Source organism: Poromitra crassiceps (assembly GCF_964638095.1).
Source record: "Poromitra crassiceps genome assembly, chromosome: 1".
NCBI lineage: Eukaryota > Metazoa > Chordata > Actinopteri > Beryciformes > Melamphaidae > Poromitra > Poromitra crassiceps.
The window spans coordinates 48,233,415-48,256,643 of record NC_139623.1 but is presented as its reverse complement, the minus strand read 5'-3'; the positions used below and the strand labels follow the sequence as shown (position 1 = coordinate 48,256,643).

General features: G+C 43.5%; 1 protein-coding gene across 1 annotated transcript in view; it reads left to right on the top strand.

Annotated features, from left to right (window-relative positions):
• The window catches only part of LOC310788322 (F-BAR and double SH3 domains protein 2-like), a 142,894-nt gene that overhangs the window by 107,534 nt on the left and 12,131 nt on the right, over nucleotides 1-23,229 (top strand). Inside the window, exons 12-15 of the mRNA XM_083649893.1 lie at nucleotides 15,823-15,975; nucleotides 18,758-18,892; nucleotides 20,865-20,948; nucleotides 21,113-21,296. Of these exons, the coding sequence (XP_083506019.1) occupies nucleotides 15,823-15,975; nucleotides 18,758-18,892; nucleotides 20,865-20,948; nucleotides 21,113-21,296 (556 nt within the window). The remainder of the gene's footprint in view (nucleotides 1-15,822; nucleotides 15,976-18,757; nucleotides 18,893-20,864; nucleotides 20,949-21,112; nucleotides 21,297-23,229) is intronic.

The following is a 23,229-nucleotide window of genomic DNA, read 5'->3' as shown; positions in this document are numbered from 1 at the left end:
GGCTATTACTGTAGAATTGATCAGTACTACACTGGTTGTCTATATAGGAAGCCCTTAACATGAATTGATATGACATTCTATAGTATTTAGCATGAGTATGAGGTTTAGTGTTATGAGTTATTCTTAGTTTTAAGTGTCTACAAATCATAATAAGTGTCCCATGATAGTCTAAATGGTGTTTCAGGGGCTTTTCCACCCTGACCAAAATAATACTGTATGTACAGAATATTTGTAATGTTTTTGAATTTCTCAGCATGAAAATGGTCAAATTCATACCAATTCACGATACATATCAGCACAAAATATCAGTAATCATCATTTATCATTTTGCTCCGTGCTAAATAGTTAGGTTTTCCAAAATTATTATTATTATTATTATTATTATTAGGGGTCCAAGCACGAAGTGCGTGGATCCCTATTGTATCTGTTCTGATTATTAGGGGTCCAAGCACGAAGTGCGTGGATCCCTATTGTATCTGTTCCGATTATTTTTTTTTCTTCTTCTTCTCCGGTAAAACTGTATGTACAGCAGAAACTGTAATGCTCAGCGTAGCCAGACTGGGCACATAGATTGTAAATGTGCCTCACTACTCAGAAACAAAAAATGACCCATATCGGCCAGATGGTGGCGTTATAACAGACCATTTCACGTTATGGTCCATATCTTCTGAACCGTGTGTCCTATACTAAAAATTTCACTTCTCAGGGATTCCTTGGATCAATACGCATCTATCCATCTAGGCCCCGCCCATTTGCGTGTGCCTAGATTTTCCGCCATTTTGAATTTTATCAAAAACCTACTTTTGCGAACTCCTCCTAGACCGTTTGGCCAAATCACATTGGAATTATTCTGGGTCATCTATGGACTACCCCGACCCAAAGTTATTAAAGGATTTTGGATACGTGAAACCGTTTTGAAATTATAAATGTCTAAACTTTTGTGTATTTGCTTTTGTTCTTTTCCTGCCCTAAAAGTGTGTGGATGTCAGAAACCATACACCCCCCATCACCCAAACTTTCCACACAGGTTCACGACATCCGCCCACTACTCAGAGTAAAAAAATTACACCAATCCACCAGACGGTGGCGCTATAACAGCCAATTTCACGTTTGTCGGTCAATAACTTCTGAACCACGAGCCGTAGAATCAAAATTCCACATCTACCGGTTTCCCTGGAGCATCATGCATCTAACCTACTAGGCCACGCCCATTTCTGTCTGTTAGATTTTCCGCCATTTTGAATTTGATCAAAAACCTACTTTTGCGAGCTCCTCTTAGACCGTTTGGCCAAATCACACGAAACTTTTTCTGGGTCATCTATAGACTACCCCGACCTAAAGTTATTAAAGGATTTTGGATACGTGAAACCGTTTTGAAATGATAAATCTCGAAACTTTTAATGAAACACACGCCAACACTAAATTGCCCACAACTCATTAACCGGTCAATTACAACTACTGCTGCTACTACTGCTACCACTCCCACTACTACCAACACTACTACTACTACTATTACTACTTCTGCTACTATTATTACTACTACTACTACTACTACTACTACTACTACTACTGGAAGTTGGAATGTAGCATTTTGGGTGGGGTTAATGTGTTTTGGAGTTCTGCATCTGCTGTAGCATAATACATAGTTGGTTTAGATGTCACACAGTAATGCCCGATCCACAAAGACTTGACACCCACGTTTTAATAAAAACAAGTTTATGCCATAATAAGGTTACATCCGTGCCTTGTCATTGCTGTGGAAGGATGGTCTAGGGGTAAAGTAGCAGACACCAAAGCTGGAGGTCCTGGGTTCAAACCACAGCCAGGTAACTTTTTTATTTTTGAAAATGTAGAATAAAGGTTAATCTGGATATAATTATGTATAAAGCTGCTGAATACACACTGTGTACATAGCAGAATAACTGAATATGCCTATTCATGGTAACGTCATATTTTGACGTCATCTTGACATTCCTGTGTAGATGTCTAAATGATCCCCAAATCGGCTGTGATTTGACCTAGTCCTGGACGTCACTGAAAGATGATATCAGAACATCATCATGATGTAATTGTGTTTGCTGGGAGCCTTCTTTCAGATATATGAGAGGAAAAACATTCCAATACATTACTGTGTCTTCAGATGGGAAAGGTCCAAAAAGAGAATTCAATCTGAATTATCCTTGTCACTCATGTGCTCATTGTAACAGCACAACCCACACCAATTAGTTCAAACACCTCCATTCAGGGCAGACTTTTAATGGAAAGTGGTGCATTATGTGTGTAATACAAAAATGTCCTTAATGGTAAATGGACTGCATAACAAGCTGCCATGCTATAGTCACCAAAAGCAATTTCAGGGATAAAACCCATCAACCTTCTCTAGTGGACGCCACTACGCCCTATGGTTTGATGTGTGTGTGGGAAAGACACAATGACAACTGAAAATTCTGATTTCAGAACACAAAAGCTCCATCATGAGACAAGAACTAACCTCTCCTGTTGCAAAACACGTTCTTGAACGCAGCCATCTCGAGCTAACATTTCCAAGATATTGAAAAAGTTCATGAAACACCGCAAAATAAGGAGGCAACATGTGGGATTTTAATTACTGTTACTGACTTACCTGTCTGAAGTTGAAAGTTGTTCATCCCACGTGGGGTTTGAACTTTGAGCCGCAATGGTCTTTAGTTAGCATAAGTCATGAGTTTTACCAAGTGAGCTATCCAGACTGTTGTGTTTAACTTTGTAGACCATCTTATATGTATCTGCAGAGCCAGAGAAGTACTTGTCGTATTTACAGTATGTTCTACCCAAATACCACTTTCTGTCCAGATACTTAAAGGGAAATTGTACACAAAAACTGCTTTCTATCCATGTACTACTTCAAGTCACAAGTACTTATGTGACCACAACACCCTGACTGACCCCATCACCCTTTACTGACCACTACATCCTTACTGACCTTGCTTGGACCCCGTCATCGCCGCTTGCGGCTATATTGTCTATTTGTTTTTCTTCTTTTTCTGCCCTAAAAGTGTGTGGATCTCAGAAACCATACCCTCCACATCACCTAAACTTTCCACATAGGTTCAAGAGGTCACCCCCTACTCGGAAAAAAAAAATACACCAATCCACCAGATAGTGGCGCTATAACAGACCATTTCGCCTTATGGTCCATATCTTCTGAACCGTGTGTCCTATACTCAAAATTTCACTTATCCTGGATTCCTTGGATCAATATGCATCTATCCATATAGGCCACGCCCATTTGTGTGTGCCTAGATTTTCCGCCATTTTGAATTCTATCAAAAACCTACTTTTGCGAGCTCCTCCTAGACTGTTTGGCCAAATCACACAAAACTTTTTCTGGGTTATCTATGGACTACCCCGACCTAAAGTTATTAAAGGATTTTGGATACGTGAAACCGTTTTGAAATGATAAATGTCTAAACTTGTGTTTATTTGCTTTTGTTCTTTTCCTGCCCTAAAAGTGTGTGGATCTCAGAAACCATACGCCCCACATCACCCACCTTTCCACATAGTTTCAAGACATCACCCACTACTCAGAGGAAAAAATTACACCAATCCACCAGATGGTGGCGCTATAACAGCCAACCACCACTACTACTGCTGCTGCTGCTACTACTACTACTACTATTCTTAGTACTTCTGCTGCTACTACTGCTACCACTCCCACTACTACCAACACTACTACTACTACTATTACTACTACTGCTACTACTACTACTACTACTAGTACTGTTTGGAAACCGTCAGGTCACCGGATCTCAACCAAACTTTGTTTACTTGTGCACATACCAAGTCTGAATAAATGTGCACTATCTGATATAAACCCCCCAAGTCACCGGAAGCTTGGACCCCGCATCGCCGCTTGCGGCTATATTTATTATTATTTTTTTATTCTTCTTCTCCGGTAAAACTGTATGTACAGCAGAAACTGTAATGCTCAGCATAGCCAGACTGGGCACATAGATAGTAAATGTGCCTCACTACTCAGAAACAAAAAATTACCCATATCGGCCAGATGGTGGCGCTATAACAGACCATTTCGCGTTATGGTCCATATCTTCTGAACCGTGAGGCGTAGAATCAAAATTCCACTTCGGCTGTATTCCCTGGATCAATACGCATCTATCCATATAGGCCACGCCCATTTGCGTGTGCCTAGATTTTCCGCCATTTTGAATTTGATCAAAAACCTACATTTGCGAACTCCTCCTAGACCGTTTGACCAAATCACACGGACATTATTCTGGGACATCTATGGACTAACCCGACCTAAAGTTATTAAAGGATTTTGTATACGTGAAACCGTTTTGAAATGATAAATGTCTAAACTTTTGTGTATTTACTTTTGTTCTTTTCATGCCCTAAAAGTGTGTGGATCTCAGAAACCATACACCCCCCATCACCCAAACTTTCCACACAGGTTCACGACATCACCCACTACTCAGAGTAAAAAAATTACACCAATCCACCAGATGGTGGCGCTATAACAGCCAATTTCACGTTTGTCGGTCCATAACTTCTGAACTGCGAGCTGTAGAATCAAAATTCCACATCTACTGGTTTCCCTGGAGCATCATGCATCTAACCTACTAGGCCACGCCCATTTCTGTGTGGTAGATTTTCCGCCATTTTGAATTTGATCAAAAACCTACTTTTGCGAGCTCCTCCTAGACCGTTTGGCCAAATCACACAAAACTTTTTCTGGGTCATCTATGGACTACCCCGACCTAAGGTTATTAAAGGGTTTTGGATACGTGAAACTGTTTTGAAATTATAAATGTCTAAACTTTTGTGTATTTGCTTTTGTTCTTTTCCTGCCCTAAAAGTGTGTGGATCTCATAAACCATACACCCCCCATCACCCAAACTTTCCACACAGGTTCACGACATCACCCACTACTCAGAGTAAAAAAATTAAACCAATCCACCAGATGGTGGCGCTATAACAGCCAATTTCACGTTTGTCAGTCCATAACTTCTGAACCACGAGCTGTAGAATCAAAATTGCACATCTACTGGTTTCCCTGGAGCATCATGCATCTAACCTACTAGGCCACGCCCATTTCTGTCTGGTAGATTTTCCGCCATTTTGATTTTGATCAAAAACCTACTTTTGCGAGCTCCTCCTAGACCGTTTGGCCAAATCACACGAAACTTTTTCTGGGTCATCTATGGACTACCCAGACCTAAGGTTATTAAAGGATTTTGGATATGTGAAAGCGTTTTGAAATGATAAATGTCTAAACTTTTGTGTATTTGCTTTTGTTCTTTTCCTGCCCTAAAAGTGTGTGGATCTCATAAACCATACACCCCCCATCACCCAAACTTTCCACACAGGTTCACGACATCACCCACTACTCAGAGTAAAAAAATTAAACCAATCCACCAGATGGTGGCGCTATAACAGCCAATTTCACGTTTGTCAGTCCATAACTTCTGAACCACGAGCTGTAGAATCAAAATTCCACATCTACTGGTTTCCCTGGAGCATCATGCATCTAACCTACTAGGCCACGCCCATTTCTGTCTGGTAGATTTTCCACCATTTTGATTTGGATCAAAAACCTACTTTTGCGAGCTCCTCCTAGACCGTTTGGCCAAATCACACGAAACTTTTTCTGGGTCATCTATGGACTACCCAGACCTAAGATTATTAAAGGATTTTGGATACGTGAAACCGTTTTGAAATGATAAATGTCTAAACTTGTGTGTATTTGCTTTTGTTCTTTTCCTGCCCTAAAAGTGTGTGGATCTCAGAAACCATACGCCCCACATCACCCACCTTTCCACATAGTTTCAAGACATCACCCACTACTCAGAGGAAAAAATTACACCAATCCACCAGATGGTGGCGCTATAACAGCCAACCACCACTACTACTGCTGCTGCTGCTACTACTACTACTACTATTCTTAGTACTTCTGCTGCTACTACTGCTACCACTCCCACTACTACCAACACTACTACTACTACTATTACTACTACTGCTACTACTAGTACTGCTTGGAAACCGTCAGGTCACCGGATCTCAACCAAACTTTGTTTACTTGTGCACATACCAAGTCTGAATAAATGTGCACTATCTGACATATACCCCCCAAGTCACCGGAAGCTTGGACCCCGCATCGCCGCTTGCGGCTATATTTATTATTATTATTATTATTATTATTATTATCATCTTCTTCTTCCCCAATCCCCCCCCCCCCTTTCCCAATTGACCCCCAATTGTACTCGGCCAATTCCCCCTGCTGTGCTGGGCATTGCTCCACCCCATCTGCCGATCTGGGGAGAGTTGTAGACTAGCACATGCCTCCTCCGATACATGTGCAGTGGCTAGCCATTTCTTTTCACCTGACAGCGAGGAATTTCACCGGCAGCACATAGCGCGTGGGAGAATCACGCTATTCTCCATACTTCCCCTCACCCTGAACAGGCGCCCCCACCGACCAGAGGAGGCACTAGTACAGCGACCAGGCCACATAGTCTAGTAGGAAGGAGGGGGCAGGGCTTAAAATTCGGCACGGGATTGTGGGAATCCGGCACATTTTACCGAATTCCCGCATATTTTCAATTTATAAAGGGGGAGTAATCCCGCAATGGTTTGCGCAGACCTATGCAAGCGAAACGGCTGTCTGTCTGACCCTGAGCAAACACTGTAGAAAGCGATGCAGGATAGCCAAGCGAATGTGATTGGATGAACGTTTGACACTAGGCCAATCAGACGCAGAGAGGGGCGGGTCATGGCTTCACCTAGCCTTCGCCATCATGGGGAAAAAAGGAAAAAAATATCACGTCCCTTAGTCCTGTCTTGACATCAACGCACCTCTGCTGATTTCTCGGTGGGTAGACAGCTGCTTGCAAACATGATAGATCGCTGGCTAAAAAGGAAAACTAGTCCTCAGAAGGCCAACCGGCTCAGAAAAAACAAACAGGACAAGTCGAACAACAAGGCACTTGTAGCTGAAACGTCAACACCGAGTAACGTCAGTGTCAGTGATGTTTAGCGGTACGATATTGACGATGACGAATCTGATAATCGATGATCGATAATGACGTTAATTATTAACGTTAATCCTCCTTAGGCCAAGTGCCAGTGATGTCAACGATGTTGTCGCACTCGCCACTCAAATGGCATTTCTCATAAAGCAGCCGTGAAAATCTGGTGGAAGCATTTTCAATAAAAAGTGACACACAAGTGGTTTATAGAACTCTCCCCAAAGCAAAATTTGAACAGGTTTAGTTGCCAGTAATGACAGTAGGAAAGGCAGATCTAGTGAGCAAAGATGGATGATTTAATATTCCATAGATCTAACCTAACCAAATCTAACTGACATCACTATTGTGAACACAAAACAAAGAACACTTCTGATATAATATGATATTAGTGTTTTAGTAGTGTATCACTCAATACAAAAAAATAAAGACTTTCATAGAACCAAAAGCCTATGGCTTAGTCTGCAGAAGAAACACGACAAAAGCCATAGTAATTTAGACTCAGGTGTGCATAAACTACTTCCTTTTTTAAATACAAAAATTACAGTATTATCGCTCATTGGACAGGAGAAGTAGGTCTTTGTTGTTATAGTATCGCCTGAAAAAATCCCCCCCAAAGTCTATAGATCAACCCCTTCGCTGATGCCAACTGTGTGTTTTGCTGGGTATTCAACCTCCCAAAAACAAGGTAAGAAGCTAACTCAGGTACACACCACATTACATCACAATACAGACATGTAACAGGACACAATTCTACTACAGGGTAAAAATGTGGTCATGGACAGCTAGTAGCTAGTTAGTACTACTAGCGAGCTAGTAAACATATTAAATCTAGCTAGAACCTACAGTAGTTTGTTGCTGAAGCTGGGTTCATCTCTTATCTCATAATAAGGGGTTACACTTAGCGCACGAGAAATATCGCATGGTCTGTTCTAGCTTGCGTGCCGCTAGATCCATGCGATATATCTCGTGAGATTTAAAAGTCCAGATTTCATAACGGGGTGCCTATAAGTCAATGGTGATTTGGTGGAAGCAGACATTAAGCCTGCATGCCCAAAAGAAAACAGAGTGTAGGTCCTGCAGCCCACAAATGCTGTCCAGCTACATGCATCCTTCATGTGCCATCATGTCTGATCATGGTCATTTTACACCCCTCACTAAAATCAAAGGAACTGCTACAGAAAAACTACAACAGCTTCATACAATCTGGAACTGACGTCTCCACCAGTCACATGAGTCCCCATACCGTATGCAATAAGTGTGTGAGCAGATCCCTACAACTCTCCCCGATGACCTGGAAAGTGTTGGGTATCACCGCAACTGTTATCAGCACTTTACAGGCAATCTTCATCTTCTGGTAGATGATACAGAACCAGAACCATCAACCTCACAGTGGCATCGCTCCCCCTGTAAATTGTCTTCAGGGGGTTCTGCTAGATTAATCTTTACACCAGAGTGCATTTTTTGTGACAAAGTTGAGATCAAAGACCATCATCGCAACGTTGAGAGACCTGAATACCTGAATCTTATACAAACAAAGAAAATGCATGGGAGCAAACTGAATCACAGGCTGAGAAATTGGGTCTAGTTCGTAAGGTAAAAGACCTCTTTGCTTGTGAGGTCATAGAGCTTTAAATCTTTTCGCACAGCATTCGCTAACTATGAGTGCGGGATTCGCAGAGCCAAAAGGAGCAAAGCATAATGAGCAGACTTGTATGTCAGCCGCCCATGAAAAAGCATTCATCTTGGTACTGGAACACGTTCAAACTTATGTCGTCCAGCAAAATTAGGTCCCACAGCTATCTTCCTTGCGATTGCTCTTGTCAAAGAACTGAAATTGAATGGGTACGGGAACTGAGATTATCATTCTGAGAATCTACTGAAATGCATTACATTACAAAGTCTATAGATCAACCCCTTCGCTGATGCCAACTGTGTGTTTTGCTGGGTATTCAACCTCCCAAAAACAAGGTAAGAAGCTAACTCAGGTACACACCACATTACATCACAATACAGACATGTAACAGGACACAATTCTACTACAGGGTAAAAATGTGGTCATGGACAGCTAGTAGCTAGTTAGTACTACTAGCGAGCTAGTAAACATATTAAATCTAGCTAGAACCTACAGTAGTTTGTTGCTGAAGCTGGGTTCATCTCTTATCTCATAATAAGGGGTTACACTTAGCGCACGAGAAATATCGCATGGTCTGTTCTAGCTTGCGTGCCGCTAGATCCATGCGATATATCTCGTGAGATTTAAAAGTCCAGATTTCATAACGGGGTGCCTATAAGTCAATGGTGATTTGGTGGAAGCAGACATTAAGCCTGCATGCCCAAAAGAAAACAGAGTGTAGGTCCTGCAGCCCACAAATGCTGTCCAGCTACATGCATCCTTCATGTGCCATCATGTCTGATCATGGTCATTTTACACCCCTCACTAAAATCAAAGGAACTGCTACAGAAAAACTACAACAGCTTCATACAATCTGGAACTGACGTCTCCACCAGTCACATGAGTCCCCATACCGTATGCAATAAGTGTGTGAGCAGATCCCTACAACTCCCCCCGATGACCTGGAAAGTGTTGGGTATCACCGCAACTGTTATCAGCACTTTACAGGCAATCTTCATCTTCTGGTAGATGATACAGAACCAGAACCATCAACCTCACAGTGGCATCGCTCCCCCTGTAAATTGTCTTCAGGGGGTTCTGCTAGATTAATCTTTACACCAGAGTGCATTTTTTGTGACAAAGTTGAGATCAAAGACCATCATCGCAACGTTGAGAGACCTAAATACCTGAATCTTATACAAACAAAGAAAATGCATGGGAGCAAACTGAATCACAGGCTGAGAAATTGGGTCTAGTTCGTAAGGTAAAAGACCTCTTTGCTTGTGAGGTCATAGAGCTTTAAATCTTTTCGCACAGCATTCGCTAACTATGAGTGCGGGATTCGCAGAGCCAAAAGGAGCAAAGCATAATGAGCAGACTTGTATGTCAGCCGCCCATGAAAAAGCATTCATCTTGGTACTGGAACACGTTCAAACTTATGTCGTCCAGCAAAATTAGGTCCCACAGCTATCTTCCTTGCGATTGCTCTTGTCAAAGAACTGAAATTGAATGGGTACGGGAACTGAGATTATCATTCTGAGAATCTACTGAAATGCATTACATTACATTACATTACGTCATTTGGCAGACGCTTTTATCCAAAGCGACTTACAATAACACATTTTTGTCAGCAATAGAGCAATCAACTATGCAACACAGTCTATGACAACTACAACTTCTGAAGGAACAGTGGTACAAGTTTAGTTCAGGTTAGTTTTATTTTTATTTTTATTTTTTTAAGAGAGAAAGAAGTTAGTTCAAGAAGGGCCCAGATGGAGCCTGAAAAGGTGTGTCTTTAGTCTTTTCCGAAAGATCGGCAGTGATTCGGCCGTCCTGACCGAAGGTGGAAGCTCGTTCCACCATTGAGGTGCCAGGAAAGAGAAGAGTCGCGAACGGGATGAGTGACTTTTTAGCCCCCGTAGTGGAGGAGGGGCGAGGCGTCCTGCACTGGTGGAGGAGTGGAGGGAACGGTGAGAGATTTGGAGCCTGACCATAGATTGTAAGTACAGGGGGGCTGTCTGGTGTACTGCCCTGTAGGGCAGAACCAGTGTTTTCAATTGAATGCGTGCCGAGATGGGAAGCCAGTGAAGGTCCCAGAAGAGGGGAGTGACATGAGAGAATTTGGGTTGGTTGAATACCAGACGGGCTGCAGCGTTCTGAATGAGCTGAAGCGGTCGGATGGCTGCAGCAGGTAGCCCAGCCAGAAGAACATTGCAGTAGTCCAGGCGAGAGATGACCAGTGCCTGGACCAGGAGTTGTGTTGCTTCCCTTGTGAGAAACGGACGGATTTTGCGGATGTTGTACAGGGAGAACCTACAGGAGCGGGCAGTTGCTGCGATGTAGGCTGAGTTGGATAGCTGATTGTCAAAGATCACTCCAAGGTTCTTAGCTGTTTGAGAGGGAAACACCGTAGTGTTGTCAATGGATATGGAAAGATCGGTGAGGGGACAGTCTTTCCCGGGGAGGAAGAGTAGCTCTGTCTTACCAGAACAAACCAATCAAGGAGCATATCCACTTCACAAACTGGATGATCATGACAAAGCTGATGCCATTTCTTTCTGGCTTGTATACAGCTCGAATATCAGCATTTCTAATCCTCTTGCACGAGCGTACACTCCCGGAAGCACAGACAAGTACCAAAATGTTGCTCTCCTACTTCGTCTGAATGTCCAACAGGCTTTCATAGAGTCCAATGATCTACCGTGGCCGCAAACAGCCAACGATATGGAGCGGGAAACTCCCCTGGCCAAGGTCCTAGTCTAGATGAAGTCTCAGCCTATCAAACACACAAAATTGTGACAGGAGAAGGCAACCTCGTATTCCACTGTGAGTTGGATAACTTGAATAAAACCACTGTCAATGTGCACGACAGCAACAGTGTGTGGGAGGAATAATGGTGCAGGAGGTCAAGACTGGGTTTGAGAGCAATAAGGTCCGAATGCTGCATCAACAAGTCGTAACAGCGTAGCCTGAAAGTCGACACACCAGAAACTCTCTCACCCTTTACACATTTTACTCGTGTTGGCCCAAAGTTTCCTGATGGCTCATCATTCACACCCCCTGCAGAGAATGACACTGTCTATCTATGCTACTAAGATGCAAGAGTGCTACATCTGGTTCTTCAGCAGGTATATTGGAAGCAGTGGCAAGCAGCCCGTGCCTGGCCTAGGGGGCTTATATTTAGCGAATGCTGTGCGGAAATATTTAAAGCATGATTGATGGTGTTTGGCCTCACAAGCAAAGAGGTCTTTGCCTTTCGCCCTCCCTATGAAGTCGAAATAGACCCATTTTATCGGCCCGTGATTCAATTTGCTCCCATGCATTTTCGTTCTTATAAGATGAGAAGTATTCAAGTTTCTCAGTGTTGCGATGACCATCTTTGATCTCAACTTTGTCACAACAAATGTACTCTGGTGTAAAGATGAATCTAGCAGAACACCCTGAAGACAATTTACAGGGGAAGCAATGCCACTGTGAGGTTGATGGTTCTGGTTCTGTATCATCTACCAGAAGATGAAGATTGCCCGTAAAGTGCTGATAACAGTTGCGGTGATACCCAACACTTTCCAGGTCATCGGGGAGAGTTGTAGGGATCTGCTCACACACTTATTGCCTACGGTATGACCACGTTTTTACCCTGTAGTAGAATTGTGTCCTGTTACACATCTGTAGTGTGGTGTGTAGCTGAGTTATCTTCTTACCTTGTTTTTTGGAGGTTGAATGCCCAGCAAAATACACAGTTGGCATCAGCAAAGGGGTTGAACTTTGGACTGAGGTATTTAGTACATGAACAAAAAACCTATATTTTTATAATGGCATCACTAATTTGCATAGTAGCACGCCACAGATACATGTGGCCACTTCAGGAATAGTTTTATTATGATCCTTGACCCTCAAAACATGGGTCTTGACACCTTATTTGTTCAGTTATCTGCAATATTGGCTGAGATATAGTGAAAATATACTTTTTGGTGATGGCGGCACTAATTTGCATAAAAGTGATATGTGGGACATTTTCACAACTTTTTAACATAGCTCATTTTTTACGCAATTTTTCCAATCTAGAAATGCTGATTAGAAGTATATTTCTGGGGGGTGCATGATACCCCCTCCTTCCTACTAGACTAATACCCTTAACTCATTCATGGCCAAAGACGTCTTTAACGTGTTATCAGGAATAGCCCTCCCAGCCAATGACGTGTTTGACGTGTTTTTGTTTTTATTAGTGCAGCGCGTAGTTCAAAGACTTCCCCAGCCTGTGACATGGTATCAGGTCCATGGCCTCAAAGACAAGCCGACAACACGTGAACAAACACATACCGCAGCTGTTGTTTTGAAATGAGCAGGAGGAAAAACAGAAAACAGAGAAACGCGCTTCCTTGTGCAGAGAGGAGAAACGCCATTGAAACGCCCCTCGGCGCGCTGCACGAGCTGGTCGCCTTGCTGCAGGGCAGCGGACATCAATCAGTTGTTCGCTGTAGTCAAACCCGTGACCAACATGATCGATCCTGGTCCCTGGACCCCGTTCCTGTGTGCCAGCCCGAAAGAGACGAGACGGAGTCACAACTTTGTGAGGAGGAGAACAGCAGCCTCGCCACAGAAATGACTTTCACACAGAGCCAAGCAGCACGGCCACTTTCCTGTCGAGGGCGAGGAAGACTGGACTCCAATGCGACAGGACCCAGATGATCTTGCGGTAAGGAGTGTGTGTGTGTGTGTGTGTGTGTGTGTGTGTGTGTGTGTGTGAGAGAGACTACACTGATCTCTGCATTCTATGATCATATAGTTTACTGAGACACTAGTACACTACACTGTCTCTGTACTAAATGTGATTATATAGTTTACTGAGGATATGTTGCTTTTATTTCAGATGAGGAGCCGATTGTGAGCCCACATCTCAGAATGAGGTCAGGACGGTCATTTAGGTCTGCTAAATGACGAAATGTAATGTAATGTAAAGAGACACACATGGGCCCCGCGCACACACACACACATTCACACTCACTCACACTGAGTAAACTGTATTGTTGAATGTAAAAAAAGCACTTCATGTATATATATATATATATTTTTTTTTTGTCATTTGTGTCATAACGAATAATATTTACATGTCTGATGTCAATACAGTTCAAAATAAAAGAATTGAGAGCGAGTTCTGCCTGAGATTGTGTGCTTTACAAAAATGCCATTTTCTGCTATTTCTCTTCTCAGAGAGACCTTTTTGGTGAAAACGGGGTGTATATAAATGGCTATAAGTAGAGTACAGAACATGCTAAAAGCTCACTTTTTTTTCCCTGGTGAACCCAGAGACGTACATCTTCATTTTGAGGTATTGCAAATCACTTTGGTGCTAATAGATAATTTACTGTGGGTCTTGAAAGATGACCAACAATTATGAAAATCTTTGGCCTGTGCTAAATATTGGCAGTCCTAAACTGGCCATGAATGAGTTAATCCGGGGTTCCTACCCGCAGACACAGCCAATTGTGCCTGTATGGATTAGGCTTGCACGGTATACCGGTATTAGTATGGTACCGCGGTTCCCTGCCGTTAAAAAGGATACTATACCACGTTAATTTAGTACCGATACTTAAAAAAATGTCATGGGTTGCGTCAGTGTGCGACCGTGGTGTTTGTTAGCGGAGGAGAGAGACACAGCAACATTAAAGTTGAGAGCCTGTGTCCCAGTTCACTTGAAGGCAACACGGCGTTGCCTTGAACCAATGGTGACTGGTGAAAAGTGAAAAAAAGCTCTCTCTGACTCTGTCTGCTTCATGTGTGGGCGTGCCGACTTTCCCCCCTTCCCTCTCTGCTCGCTCTATGGCCAGTCCTTCAGTCCTCACTGCAGCACCCCGACACACAGGACAGACACAGCGAAAATGGCAGCGGCTTCTTCTGAGAGCCTTGCAAGCCGCCCAACGCTTGTAGAAAAAGCAGATGCACGAAGTGAAATATGGAAATATTTTGCTTACGTTGCCGACAGCGAAGGCAAGCCCGTGGACACATCGAAACCAGTGTGTAAAAGGTGCTTCAACGCGACCCAAGCAAAAGGCTCAAACACATCGAACCTGGCTAAACATCTTGCAGACAGGCACCCCGACCTGTTCAAAGAGTTTAAAGACCGACAGGTTAGCGAACGTGAACGATAAACATACATGCCCTCAAATAAGTCCAACGAGTATTGTGTGACAAGCGAACTTGTTTCACTGAAAAAGTTCGCTTGTCACAATAGCCTACTCGTTTACAGTGAAACATGAGGCAATTAAGGCAATGTGCTCGAGCACAGATCGCTGCCAAGGAGCAAGTCATGACATGTAACGTTTAGGGGAGGGGACATCAGATGACTGCATACCATGTACAATATTTAATAACACTATGGCCCTCAATGCCAGTGTTATTAAAGCTTTTACATGGTAAGCAGTCATCTGATGTCACCTATCCTAATATTTACAATCCCAATTATTAATGATATACGAATTCATTGTAAAAAAAACACCTAGCCTACATGTATGGGGGGGGGGGGTGATACACCACATAATAAGCCTACATTTCAATAGCCTACATTTATGTGTGAAAATAATATATATTACTAGATTAACCATAAATCTGGCACTTCATGTTAATGAAGCTTAAACCCAGGATTATTAACCCACATAGGCTACACTACAGCACAGGCACACTACAGTTGATGTGCACTAAAGTAGACTGAACACAAATGACTCAATACACCTTGGCAGAGTTCTGCACTTTACTGAGCACGTTTTCTCATTTTCTATTTAGATTTTTTTTTTAATTGAGTAAATTAGATATAAAAATGACAATGATATCAAACTGAAAATGTTTTGTCCCCTCTATTTATTCCACTACTTTTCCTGATGTTTTAGTTTTTTGCCGTGGTATCGTTTCAGTATCGGTATCGAGATACTTAGGCAGGTATCGGTATCGAACTCATAATTTTGGTATCGTGACATCCCTAGTATGGATGCCCGACCAAGCTGGAGGAAACACGGGGGCTCGAACCTGCGACCCTCGTGTTCGTAGGCAGGGAGTCTACCACTGCACGGATGCCCCAAAATTATTGATTCCAAAAATGTTCCAACTACTGTCAAAGTCATATGTCCTGGCTGTTTGTTGGTCAGATTTGTTATGTTTTTTGTTTGTTGTTGTTTTTCGCCACCATGGCAGACGGTGAAAGTGAAGGCGGAGGCCCGTTTGGACCTGCTGAGGCAGGCGGGCGTTGCTGTTGAAACATGGCTGAAGAGCGCCATGAACCAGGTGATGGAGGAGCTGGAGAACGAACGCTGGGCCAACCTCAATACCCACGATCCTTCACTCTCTGTAAGATCACAAAAGCACTGTATAAACACACAAATACAACAGGGGTTGTGTGGGGGATGTTTACTATTTAACATTCTTTCAGACAGTGTTGTAGTCGAGTCACTATATCTCGAGTCCGAGTTGAGTCTTGAACATGTTAGACCCAGTGGTTGAGTCGCTTGAGAGGCGAACGTTACCGAAGCTAGCGAGTCCGAGTTGAGTCTCGAACATGTTAGACCCAGTGGTTGAGTCGCTTGAGAGGCTAACGTTACCGAAGCTAGTCACTCACTCAGTCAGTCAGTCAGCCAGCCAGCTATCAACAGTGAACAGTCCAAACCCCTTCTAAACATGCAGTGGAATCCGGATTATAACCAGCTCCTAGCCGGTTGGCCTGCATGTTTAGAAACAATTAGCCGGCTTATGCGCACTCCCGCGAGTGCGGATCATGACCATCTGAGCCCCTAGTATAGGATCCGCATTATTGGAAAAGCGGCTGTTGTATAACACTGGCAGCTCATGATCCAGATCATGATGTAGCTGTTATGTCTGAGTGGGCGGGTGGTGGCACTTTACAAACCATTAATGTCCCAGTGATCATTATTTTCATGAATGGACGTAGCGTTAGTTACGTGGCTGGATTATTTGGAAGAGAGCCAAATTAGGTGAGTAAACAAGTAAAAGTTGAATCGTTTCTTTGTCCCCCATCTGCCAGTTTAAAAATGCAACAAGGAGATGTTAGCCTACTACTAGAGTTGCGGGATCTTGACCTCAGTCAGATCGTCAATCGCCACCCTTTGACATCGCCAATACACGATGTCATCGCACAAGCACATGGCTAATTAATATGGATGTTAACATCCATATTAATTAGCCATGTGCTTCAGCTGCGCTCGGGTACTTTGCTAACTTAGCATCGATGCTAGCGGGACTTACCCAGCTATCGTCATTGCTTGCTTACTGCTGCTTGCTGGTAATGTTAATCCCATGTCAGAAAAAGTCTCCAGATTTGTCGCTAACGTTAGTCTCTTCTGAGAAAGATTGGTCTCCAGGAGGGTCTGAAAAGTTGTCTCGAGTTGGATGCAGCCAAGTATTGTGACTGTGAGCGTCCAAGCTAACACAGCTGCGGAGAGGAGCTGACTGACTGACTGACTGACTGACAGCCTATATTGAGATATAGGCCTAGCCTAACTTTTGTGGGGAGAAATAAATTGAAAACCAGTCGGATATGACTTGAATGCCACTTGTAAAATAAATCACCCACAGTGATTGACGACGGTGCGACCACTATTTTGACTGGGCGGCTTTTGGCCGATGTAACAAAAGCAAGCGCTCATTTTTGGCACATTGCCACCCCTCGTTGCCTGAATGGTCAGAATGGATCCTCTGTTAAAACGGCATGTTTTTGAATGGAGTTTGGTTACAGATTCGCTAAAGCTGTTTCCATATCACATTTCTTGTTATCGATACACGCTACCGCACCCCCGCCCACTGGCAGAGAGAATACGGACCATTTCCAGCTGTTTCTAAACACAGACTCCTCATGTCTAGAAAGGTAAAACCGGAAAATATCCTGCTCTGGCTAGCCGGACATCATCCAGACTTCATGTTTAGAAGAGGCTCAAGTAACGTTAGCATCTCAATTACTTTTCTGGGTGCATCCTTGACAAAGGTTTGAGGTTGTCCCTGTCTTCTCCTGAGTACTTTGTTTCATATCTAACATCTAGCAGTGCTCTTGCTGGAATTTGATCCGTGAAAGCAAAGCGCACGATTTGGGGCGTCTCTTTAGGCATCTTAGCACTAACTGTTACTGAACATGAATGAGCGTGAATCTGCATGTAGGTGGAACACATGTGCCTGCCCTTGCACGGAATTCAATAATGTCACATTATTAATATTAATATAGCTATCAATATCTTGTGCCAAATTATTAGGGCCTATTACAAAAAACACACAAAAAGTCTATCAATTAACAAGTCAGAGTCCTCGTCTCCAACTTCCGAGACCGAATGCATGATGCCGGAGTCCAAGTCCGAGTCATCAGCGTTCAAGTCCAAATCGAGTCACGAGTCCCGAATAATCAGGACTCGAGTCGGTCTCAAGTCAGAGTCCTAGACTCTCGAGTACTACAGCACAGCTTTAAGAATTATAAACTGTTTATCTCCAACAGTGGAAGTAATGCATTTTAGCATTATTGACAGCAGTAATTTAACTGAAGTATATATTTAACTTTATTGTTCTTCATCCATTACAGCAGTGATACTCAACTTGCGGCCCATGGGCCACATGCAGCCCGCGGGCGCCCCCTGTGTGGCCCGCGATGGAATTGCAAAAAAAAAAACGCAACATGCAAGATACCCACTGTGTCCAAATGTTCATGTCATTCTGGCCAATACTCCACTTCTGTTATAGCATTTCAGTCGGGAATATGGAATATCTTTCAATAATCTATGATTTAGCTGCAAAATTGTCAAATACCGCTGTCTGCTTGCTACCCAGGCACTTATGTATGTACTTAACCTAACTAACTTCACCTAACTAACTATCCGGTGTGCACAACATTGTCAGACTAAACTCCGGCTGACACCACAAAAACCTACAATCCGCTACAGAAAAAAGTATATTGTTTGTTTATTAACTGGCCCCTGGTCTTCTATCATTTCACGAAAGTGGCCCCCGGGCAAAGCAAGTTGAGTATCCCTGCATTACAGTGTACAGATGTTCTAGTCTCAGCAAAGAAACATTCAACTCTCTCCGACTGTGTCACCCAAAGCCAGCTGTCTCACATGGTTTTGCGTTTACCCAGGGAACCGCGGATCTGGAGCGAGAGGATGAGGAGGAGATGGAGGACAGCAGTGAAGTGCTGGACGACAGCAGCTCCAGCCCCTCCAGCACCCTGAGGAACTACCCCCTCACTTGCAAAGTGCTCTTCTCCTACAAGGTACCTACCACCGCAGTTCTAAAGTATGGCTTTCTCTACATATACTGTAACCTTCACTAGACCTATTGAGAATACAACGCATACTTGCACATGTTGTGTATAACCTGTGAATTCACATATTTGTTCCTACATATTCTGTCTTATATGTTTATATAGCACATATGTAGCTTCATAATAAAATAAAAAAATCATTAATTTCAGACATTCTTTTGCAGTATTGTAAATATATATATTTCTCCTCAATATTTCGATGTCACATGCAATATTGCAAGACACCGCTATTGAGATTTTGACGATATTTGGGGCGTCTTTGGGTAATTGAAAAGTGCTATACAAATTAAATGAATTATGATGAGGATGATTAATAATAATTATAATTATAGTCGCAAGCGGCGATGACGGGGTCCAAGCATCCGGTGACGTGGTGGTTATATGTCAGATATAGACACCAGCTATTATAAATATATATGCATATAGTACACCAAGTTTGTAGTAATAGTCAAATAATAGTAGCAGTAGTGGTGGTGGTAGTAGTAGTAGCAGTAGTAGTAGTAGGAGTAGTAATAGAAGTATGAGTAGTAGTAGTAGTAGTAGCAGCAGTAGTAAGAATAGTAGTGGTGTGGCCAGTAAGGGCGTGATGGTCAGTAAGGGTGTTGTGGTCGGTCAGGGCATTGTGGTCAGTAAGGGTGTTGTGGTCAGTCTGGGTGTTGCGGGCAGTCAGGGTGTTGTGGTCAGTCAGGGCGTTGTGGTCAGTCAGGGCGTTGTGGTCAGTAAGGGTGTTGTGGTCAGTAAGGGTGTTGTGGTAAGTCAGGCCTTTGTTGTCAGTCAGGGCGTTGTTGTCAGTCAGGGCATTGTGGTCAGTCAGGGCGTTGTGGTCAGTCAGGGCGTTGTGGTCAGTAAGGGTGTTGTGGTCACTAAAGGCATTGTGGTCAGTCAGGGTGTTGTCGTCACTCAGGGTGTTGTGGCCAGTAGTAGTAGTAGTAGTAGTGGTGGATCTAGTCAGAGTTGATGTATGCATCAACTCTACTACTACTACTAATCACTACTACTACTAATCAGTAGTAGTAGTAGTAGCAGTAGTGGTAATAGTAGTAGTAGTAGTAGTAGTAGTAGTGGTGGTAGTAGTGGATTTAGTCAGAGTTGATATGTGCACAAATTTCAGGTCTCTGCCATTTACCAACTCACGGGAATTTGCGTCGGGGCAGATGAACAACAAGAACAACAACAATGACACGAATAATAAACCAGCACAAAAACAATAGGGCTTCAGCCCCTTTGGGGCTTGAACCCCTAATAAACCAGCACAAAAACAATAGGGTTTCAGCCCCTTCAGGGCTTGAACCCCTAATAAACCAGCACAAAAACAATAGGGTTTCAGCCCCTTCAGGGCTTGAACCCCTAATAATAATAAACCAGCACAAAAACAATAGGGTTTCAGCCCATTCTGGGCTTGAACCCCTAATAAACCAGCACAAAAACAATAGGGTTTCAGCCCCTTCAGGGCTTGAACCCCTAATAAACCAGCACAAAAACAATAGGGTTTCTCCCCCGAAGGGGCTTGAACCCCTAATAACAAACCAGCACAAAAACAATAGGGTTTCAGCCCTGAAGGGGCTTGAACCCCTACTAATAATAATAATAATAAACCAGCACAAAAACAATAGGGTTTCAGCCCCGAAGGGGCTTGAACCCCCTAATAATAATAAACCAGCACAAAAACAATAGGGTTTCAGCCCCTTTGGGGCTTGAACCCCTAATAATAAACCAGCACAAAAACAATAGGGTTTCAGCCCCTTCGGGGCTTGAACCCCTAATAATAAACAATTACGGTACAATAGGGATCCACGCACTTCATGCTTGGACCCCTAATAACTGCTGCATCTCACCACTGTGATTCAGCATTTTCAAAATTGCACTCCAAGTTGCCACGTGCAAAAAAAACTGGTAGTCTAATTTGTTTCCATGTTGCCAGGCATCTCAGCCAGATGAACTGACCATCGAGGAGCAGGAGGTCCTGGAGGTCATTGACGATGGAGACATGGAGGACTGGGTCAAGGTACACCACACCTCCATCCATTTAAGCCACACTGTTGGATTTGCTGCATCAGACTTCAGCATTTCAGCTCAGCTCCTTTTAGGATTGACAAATGATATTTGCGGCCTGTTTGATCACCACTGAGTACACCACAGAAACCCCCGGTGTGTTTCCTCTCTTTCCAGGCCAGAAACCGTAGCGGGCAGGTGGGCTACGTCCCAGAGAAATACCTGCAGCTGCCTTCCTCCAACAGCCTACTGAGTATGCTGCAATCTCTGGCAGCCCTGGACGCCAGATCCCATTCCTCCAGCAACTCCACCGAACCCGAAACCGAACTACCAACTAGTACTGTCAATGGAGACTCCAATGGTGAGGAATACGACTAACACTACTAGCCTGAAATGGCTTGTACAGTATCTACTTCTACTTCCTGCTCATATGGGTTTTTGAAGACACCGATGGCCGATGTTTTGCACAGATATAGAGTGCCAAAGTCACGCCCGTTCATCCACCATTCATTTTTCCATAGACATTTCATAAAATGCTTATGAAAATAGTTTTACTTGGTCAAACCAAGCGATTCACCTAAATTTAGAATCAGGAGAGACCATTTCACTCACTCCAAAAGAAAAATAAATAATAAAAATCCTTTTGTTGTTGTTGTTGTTGTTGTTGTTGTTATTGTTATTGTTATTGTTGTTTTTTCTTTCCGTCCCAGTGAAATGTTATGGTCTCTCCTGATTCTAAATATAGCTGAATCGCATGGACGAAACGTCTATGGAAAAATGAATGGCAGATGAAATCCCTTAAGGCTGGCTCACACTACAGGATTTTCGGGCCGATTTATGCCCGATTCACCCCTCCCGAGAATCGGAGGAGAAATCTGGCCTGGCAGCTTGCCAAGCTTGGTCGGGCCCGACTTTCGGCACCGATTATCTTGTAGTGTGAGCTGTTTGCAGATCCAATCTTAACCCTCCCGATCCGCTCAAAGCCTCATCGGGGCCGTCCCGATCATATCAAACATGTTTGATATTTAGGACTGAAAATCTGCGCGAATACTTTACTTTACTTTACTTTATTTCATTTGGCAGACGCCTTTATCCAAAGCGACGTACAACAAGTTATTTACAACCAACAAGAATACAAAACAATATAAACAGTAAAACAAGGCAGTGACAGGATCAAAGCAAAGGTCAGTTCATGAAGGAATGCCGAAAAGGTGAGTTTTTAGTCTTTTTCGAAAGATGGGAAAAGTTTCGGCCGTCCTGACCAAGGGAGGGAGTTCGTTCCACCATTTCGGTGCCAGGGATGAAAAAAGTCTCGAACGGGATGAGCGATTGTTGAGTACATGTAATGGTGGAGGGGCGAGGCGTCCAGCACTAGTGGAGGGGCGGAGGGAGCGGTGTGAGGGCTGGAATCTGACCATAGATTGTAGGTACGGAGGGGCTGTCTGGTGTACTGCTCTATAGGCTAGAGTAAGTGTTTTGAATTTAATACGTGAGGAAATGGGAAGCCAATGGAGGTCGTGGAAGAGGGGGGTGACGTGGGAAAATTTGGGTTGATTGAACACCAGACGAGCTGCAGCATTCTGGATAAGCTGGAGTGGTTGAATAGCAGAGGTAGGTAAGCCAGCTAGAAGGGCATTGCAGTAGTCAAGTTTTGATATGATAAGTGACTGGACCAGGAGTTGTGTTGCTTCTTTTGTGAGGAATGGACGGATTTTGCGGATGTTATATAAGGAGAATCTACAGGAGCGTGCTGTTGCAGAAATGTAGGCGGAGAAGGAGAGCTGGTTGTCTATGATCACACCCAGGTTTTTGACAGTTTTGGAGGGTATTACAATGGTGTTGTCAATTGAGATGGAGAGGTCAGTCAGTGGGCAGTCTTTTCCAGGGAGGAAGAGCAACTCGGTCTTGCTTAGGTTCAGTTTCAGGTGGTGAGTGGACATCCATTTACTAATGTCTTTGAGACATGCGGAGATGCGAATCATGATTTGGGTGTCAGAGGGGGGGAAGGAGAGATAGACCTGTGTGTCGTCGGCATAACAGTGATAGGAAAAACCGTGTGATGAGATGATATGGCCGAGAGATCTGATATAAAGCAGGAACAGTCGGGGGCCCAGGACTACATACATAAATACATCATTCTGCTGCTGCGGGAGACTCCCGTCATTATCGTTAATTGACATGGCTCATTTGATGCGCTGCACTGCAGGTATCAGATAGGCTACCAAATACCAACAGCACAGAACCATGAGTATTTGGGGGAAAATGTCACTAATTTATATCACAATGAATGACCA